Source organism: Glycine soja, chromosome 7 (genome assembly GCF_004193775.1).
Source record: "Glycine soja cultivar W05 chromosome 7, ASM419377v2, whole genome shotgun sequence".
In the NCBI taxonomy this organism is placed as follows: domain Eukaryota; kingdom Viridiplantae; phylum Streptophyta; class Magnoliopsida; order Fabales; family Fabaceae; genus Glycine; species Glycine soja.
The window spans coordinates 45,297,029-45,304,136 of record NC_041008.1 but is presented as its reverse complement, the minus strand read 5'-3'; the positions used below and the strand labels follow the sequence as shown (position 1 = coordinate 45,304,136).

Genomic DNA, 7,108 nt, shown 5'->3' with positions numbered 1-7,108 from the left:
TTTTAATAACAAATAAAATTAATTTATTTTTATACTAGTTATAACTACCATCATGGCACACTGGAGTAGCCTGCCCCAATACCCCCAGTTTCAATGGCGAAACCAGCTTTTTTTTTTCTTTTCCTTCACGAATCTCGCCAGACCAACTGGCGGATCCACGTGGATCAGCAGCATCAGCAATTCCACCACTTTGACTGGCGAAAACTGCATAATGATGGATGCGCTGATGGATGCTTGGGTAAAAAAACATGTGGGCATGGGGTATCTCGCCAATGGGAGTGGCGGAACCCCATGCATGAAGAATCCGCTTTTGATGTTGGCGGAATCCGCTATTGGTACTGGCGGGATCCTTTAAAAAAAAGACTCCCTCCCAAAAAAGTTTACAAAGATACCCTTTAGGAAAAAGTTTCTAAAATCACCCTTGTGACGTCATTTTACCTCACAAAGCCACTATATCCTCTTGCTGCCACCTCAAATAAATAATCATATTCTACTATTGTTTATTGGATGTTGTTAATTGTAATTGCTTCTGTAATCAAAAGTGGAATAAGATTTTCCTTAAATTGCAGAAGTATTTTTATGGAAGAAAACTTGGGTAATCTAAAAATATCTGGCACATGAATTTGAGTGTGCGGTGAGGTGAAAGAGGCCATGATTGGGTGTGAATCCTCTGTACAGCATACTTGTATTGTACGGGAAAGTAAACTCTCGCAGACAAACAGGACAAGGAAGAAACAGAGAGAAGGGTACAGGGAAGGCAGTGAGGGTCACGCAGCAGAATGATGCTTGGGGTGAAGCAATCAAGAGAGATTCGAATTTTGCAAGAAAAAAAATAGACAAAGACATGCATTTGTATTCAAAATGAGAGAGGTTTGGTTTGGTTAAAGCACGAGAGGAATGATGTGGCGTGTATGGGAGGGGGGGATTTATCATATGGTGTGTATTGTGCTCTCTCTCTTTCTATCTGTATGGTTATGTCCGTATTTCGAGATAGATTTAGCCCTGGCATTGGCAGGGCTCGAGGTATCACATTATTATTCCTTACAAAAGAACTACAATAATTTGGTCACCTTGGCTTGTGGTAAGGGACCATGGCCTTTCTCTCTATTTGTTTTTGTTATCGTGGGACTTCCTATGAGATTGGCCACTTAAAAGTTCAGAAAATGTCTTGTTTGCTTCAAAAAAAATCTTAAGCACACCTATGAGAAATGATTCTTGTGGGAGCCATCTTTTGTAGTTCTAGATTACAACTATTTACTACTGCTACCCTTCTTTCTTTTTCTTTTTTTTAATAAACGTCCCTTTTCATACTTCTTTAATAAATTATTTTTTAAAAAAACGAAACCAATCCAACTCAGCTTCGGATGAGGCCTGTTTATTTTATATTTGCATGGCTGATTTTCCCAAAAATTTCCTTAAGCATGTTCATACAATCATCAAAAGCCGACTTTCATCACAATTGTCACAAGCCACAACTGACACCTGGGACACAATGAAGAGAATAAAAAATAGAGAGGAAGCAATATCTAATGTCTATCGCGAATGTTTTGGGCATAGAAGATTTAATTTGTTCATTTTTGTCCGATAGGTTTTACCACTAAGTGCACGGGATTAAAGTCCTGTTTTATCCTGATCTACACATGATGTTTAATATCTTTTCTTTTCTTTTATACAACAGGGAAATGCCAATGGAAGGGAATAAGACCTATCAGATAGACCCACACTAATGAAGCTCTATCTATCCAATGATCTTGACTCCTCGAAAGCTTGAGAAGAATGTGCCTAGATACGAAGATCAACATGAATACAACTTTCATGGCTTCTTCAGTCTCTGCACTAACTTATTAAAAACATGATAAGGGAACCCTTTCCGAATTTTGGGTTGCAGCATGGTGGGCACCCTGGCAAGCATTTTTGCCAATATTTGTGCGCATGATACAGTAGCACTTCTGTGATGCTCATTAGTTGTGCTTTTGCACACTCAAAAATTAATTCCCAAACCATATACATATGCTAGTATATACTAACCCATTTGTGTGTGTTTGTGAGCAAATTCGCCGCATGTGTGCCAAAATCTACGCGTGCTAGCAAGTATGGCGGCTTAAGCCCGCTTGCACCTTGCCAACTAATGCCACTGTCTCGTAGCTAAGGGCATGGTGGGGACCACTTGTCTCCCAAATCTAATTAACACTTGAAACAAAGATGGACCCCGGTGTTCCATGAAGTTGGACACATACTAGATGATGTGTAGTCCTATGGGACCATCCATGGTGCTTGTCGGGGGGCAATTAGTGGAACCAATCATGGGTTTGGGGTTTGTTTTGTATTATTATGATGATTTGGGCTAAGGAATGAGAAGTAGTAGGATGGGGGTAAGTGAGAGAATGGGGTGATGTGGAGGAGGATGTGGCATTCAAGTTTGTTGAGTTTTATTCAGAAAGGTGTGACTATTTTTAGTGGGGTCAAATTTTTGGATTAAGGAGGTTTTGTTTCGAGTATTCAACTCTCCTAACTTTTAACTCTTTTTTTGTTGTTGACATATCCTTTTCTCTGTCTCTTTAAATTACCAAAGTCCTCTCCTCGCCAACAATTAATTCTGAGGTCCAGGATTATTCGGCTTGAAACTTTTTTTTTTTTTTAATGTAAAAAGGTGGGTTGTTCAGTTGAGAGTTTGTCTGAGACTTTTTAAGTAAGATATGATTCGGCAACTTGGTTGACCATTTTCTTTTCTTTTCTTTTGTGGTGTGGGATGTTGCGAGGGAGTGACTGTATATGCAAAATTGTAATGTAAAGCGTGTGTTGGTATGTTGGGGTTGGCTACATTGCGTGAGAGTGAGAGTATGAAAGTGTGTGGGCTTAGGAGATAGTGTTTGAGTTTGGTGGTGCGCGTGCATTACCAAGAGGTGGATTGTGGTCATAATGGAGGCTGCCAGCCACACCCATAAATTTTATTCATGAGGCCATACATTCTGCATCATTTCTACCTCTCAAAACTGAATTTTGATTCTGAACTCACAAATTTTCATCATTGCCTTGCCTTCCCCCAACCTTTCTCTACTCCTTTTTACTGCCAACTTTTGTTTATTCATTCCTCTCCTACCATTTGGTTCTAGTGTACAAGTTTTTTGTATATTTTCTTTTCTTTTTAAAATAATTAACTCTTGCTACTTATCTTTATACTAATTGAGGAGAGCTTGGCTTCTGCGGTAGTGATTATGCTGAATAATTGAAACTATAATCTTGACAATACTCTTAAATTGGAAGTTAAGGAGACCACTTGCATGATGAGGAAGATAGTTTTAGGTATAGGCTGAGAGCGGCTAGCAAAACTTCCTCTAAAAGATCATAAAGTACTAATTACTCCCTTTTACTTCGCAATTACTGTTCCTCCCTAATCAAACTAGTTAAACATTATGATCCAAATCAACTTAATGTCCGCCCAAATTGGAAGAGAGTTATTATAATTGAATTGGGGTTGGTCAGAAAAAGAAAAAAAAAATTACAAACTGAACAGCATTTGTAAGCTGTGTCTAACAGAAAACAATAAGAATTAAAAAAAAAAACTGCTAGAATCAGATGTATCCCATGATATAGTAACATAAATTACCAGAATATTAAAAAAGTTAAAGAACAGCAATTGTTTTTTATATCTCACGCTTTTTGAAATCGATCACTTGGAGGATACAGAGAATCCTTTTTTTTTTTTTTAATTTCGATGCTGATATGGTTGCATGCATGCTTGATAAATACAGAAAACAAGTTGATAAAATAGATAAAATAATGATAATGCCACTTAGCTACATGAAATTGCATGAAGAATAAAAATGATGTGAGTGCCTTTTCATTTCACGTACGGGCCTCCCTCATTCAAGGATATTCTCATTATTTGCATGTCACGCCTGATTCCTTTTGTTTTTTTCTTCTTTCCTTTCTTTTTTCTTTTTTTTATCTTTTGCATAATAATAATAATAATTATAATTCTAACCCCAAATGTGGATGACATTTTGGGCACGTCAAGTTTTTTGTTAATTAACGCCTGCTCTCCTAGGAATAGACAATGTTGTCTCCATCATCTGAGATGTTTTCACCTTTCCATTATGCAGTAACCATTATATTTATCGGTACTAGCTAGGGTGTGCTCATATCAAACAAAGTCCCCAAGTGATTGGTACTTTTAATTCCAATTTCACTTTTTGGTTTCAATTTAACAGAGTTATGCTGTGTTTTTAACCTCTTCTGCTAGTAATGTAGTTCTAATTAGAATGATCTATTACCTCTACAGAGCCAATAATAATTGTCCTGCAGAACTACAATACATCATCTACAAATGTTTATGATTATGTTTCAATTTTATTGGAACTATCATTCAAATAGTATGTTTGAATGCTGAATTTTGACTCATGAATCCAAATTCCTTTGAATGACCATGATCTAGAACACTTACTAAATTTGCTTTGTCATTTTGAAAAGAACTTTATCATGTGGTTTCAATGCAGTTATGCTTGACATTTCCCTGCATCACTTCAACCAATTATTATAGCCAATACAGGGCCCCCTTAACCTTCAAATTTAATTAAATTTCCCCCTAGATAAAATTCTTAATAACAGGAAAGAGAACTAACTTTACACACCAGAAAGCCCAAAATGTATAAAAAAACAACCTTTAAAAAATTAACTTTTTCTTAAACCACTAAAAAGCCAGTTAATTGGTAATAATTTAGACTAATATATCATGAGCAAGTAAGTTGAAGAACTGTTTGAAGTGATGATTGAGCATCTTTAAATTATTTTAATTGAATCCTAAATCTATTTGGGAGAAAGAAAAGACAGAAAAGGCACTGTTGCTATGTACTATTGGTAACTAGCTAGAGGGAGAACTAGAAATCTAGAACAGTGAGAGCTGTTAGTGGAGAATAGAGAGATAGAATAGTAGTAAGTGACAAAGGAGCAAAAAAATGGTAAGCGTGGGCTTAAATTCCGTTGCCTGTTGCTTTCCCGGAAGGAAGAGAAGATTGCACTAAAAAAACTTAACAACAAATTGTAGCACATCATCATCCTATTCACTTCATTATGCCTACAATCATGATTCTTGGTTCCATCAGCCGCATGCTTTCTTCCAAATACCCTCACTAGTCACTACTACATCCTACACACTCTCATTCTGATTCGCACACACCTATAAATCCCATTGACCCCCCAATCCTTTCTCTCACCTCAACCTCAACCTTCCACTCTCAAACTTCCCTTTCCTTAGCTGCTACTATCTTTTCTTTCCTCTGTTACATCCCCTTCCTCCTAACACACATCCAAAATCCCAAATGGCTGTCTCAGGTTTTGAAGGGTTTGAGAAAAGATTGGAGCTTCATTTCTTTGGCGATGATCCAGCCATGTTCCCACTTGGTATAAGGAAGCTTGAGTTTGAGTCACTAGAACAAGTCCTTGAAGCAGTCCAATGCACTGTGGTTTCCGCAGTTGGCAACTCATACTTTGATGCCTACGTGTTATCAGAATCAAGCCTCTTTGTTTACCCAACAAAGATCATCATCAAAACTTGTGGCACAACCCAGCTTCTGAAATCCATTCTTCCCTTGATCCACTACGCTCACCACTTAGGCCTAACCCTCTCCTCTTGCCGCTACACCAGAGGAAGCTTCATCTTCCCCAAAGCACAACCTTTCCCTCACACTAGCTTCAAGGACGAAGTCACCTACTTGCAAGACACCATCCCTTCAAGCCTCTGCTTCAGAAAAGCCTCCATCATGCCCTCCAAATCCTCCTCTCACTCATGGCACGTTTTCACTGCCAATGATAATAACATACACACACACACTCCCACGCCTTATGATCATGAGTTATTCACCATGGAGATCTGCATGACCGAGCTGGACCCCATCCTGGCACGCAAGTTTTTCCGGCGACCGGAAGACGAAAAAACCGGCGACTCTGCAGGGAAGGAGATGACGGAGCTCACCGGAATCAACGAAATCAACCCGGAGGCACTTATCTGCGACTTCGCGTTCGACCCGTGTGGGTATTCGATGAATGGCATGGACGGGGACTGGTACTCCACCATCCACGTGACTCCGGAGGACGGTTTCAGCTACGCGAGCTTCGAGTGCGTGGGATCCGTCAACGGCAACATAGGACACGTGTTGAGGAAGGTGGTTCAGATTTTCCGTCCTGGGACTATGTCAATATCGACCACGTGCAATGGCTTCAGCAACGACATCATGTGGACGCAGATGGCTGGCGCGGTGGAGCCTCTCGGCTTGAAATGTAGGAGTTGCGCAATGGACAAGTTCCCCAACGCGGGTACAGTCGTGTTTCAAACGTTCACTCCTCGCCGGAAAAATGTTTAAAGCCGGAGAAATAAAATAAAGCAGAGCGGCGGCGGGTGGATAAAAGATATAATAGGTAGGAAGTTAGAGTTAGTTGAAAATTGTAGGGGGGGTGGTGACGTGGCAGAATGTGATTGGTTGTGAAGGATGATGAATGTGGGTGGTAAGTAGAAGAGGATGGAGATGGAGGAGGGATTAATTCATCTTTGGAATATTATCAAAAAGGAAGGTAAGCTAAGCTAAGGGGGAGAGTGGGGAAGGTTGGGATACTGGGAGGATCATCATAATGCACCCCACTTAGGCTTGTCACGCCTAAGATTTTTGGAGATGTGTAGTGGGTGTAAAAGTGCTCTTGTTTGAGGTTTATATTCAACTTTCTTTCTTTTGTTTCCTCCCCTCCCTTTTTCCATTTTCCTCTCTTGTCTTTTATGCTTTGTTTATAGAGTATTAAAGAACAAAATCACACTTTTTTGCTACAATTTTTTTAAACTAGTTGTGTATATTTATCATTTCTATGTGCTCTGCTACACTATATATGTTCCTGGAGCTCAGCAATCAAAAAGAGCGTAGGTGCATGAGGCATTACCAGAATTATACGTAATAAAGTTGCGTTCTCCTATGGTATCACTTTTTTTTTTATGGCTTTTGTCATTATTTTTTTTAATTACGGAGGATTCTTCAACTTTGTCAATAACTAATTTTGGAAAATTTGTCTGACTACCTTCCGTATAAGATAAGCAAGTTTCAATAAATCTCAAACAAATAATATT

The 7,108-nt window shown here is 39.0% G+C and overlaps 1 protein-coding gene across 1 annotated transcript; it reads left to right on the top strand.

Moving 5' to 3' along the window:
• The first annotated feature begins 5,093 nt into the window (after window positions 1–5,093).
• On the top strand, window positions 5,094–6,730 carry LOC114420106 (S-adenosylmethionine decarboxylase proenzyme 4-like). Its single transcript, XM_028385967.1, has one exon. The coding sequence runs from the start codon at window positions 5,319–5,321 to the stop codon at window positions 6,357–6,359; it is 1,041 nt and encodes a 346-aa protein (XP_028241768.1). The 5' UTR covers window positions 5,094–5,318; the 3' UTR covers window positions 6,360–6,730.
• The last annotated feature ends 378 nt before the right edge of the window (window positions 6,731–7,108 follow it).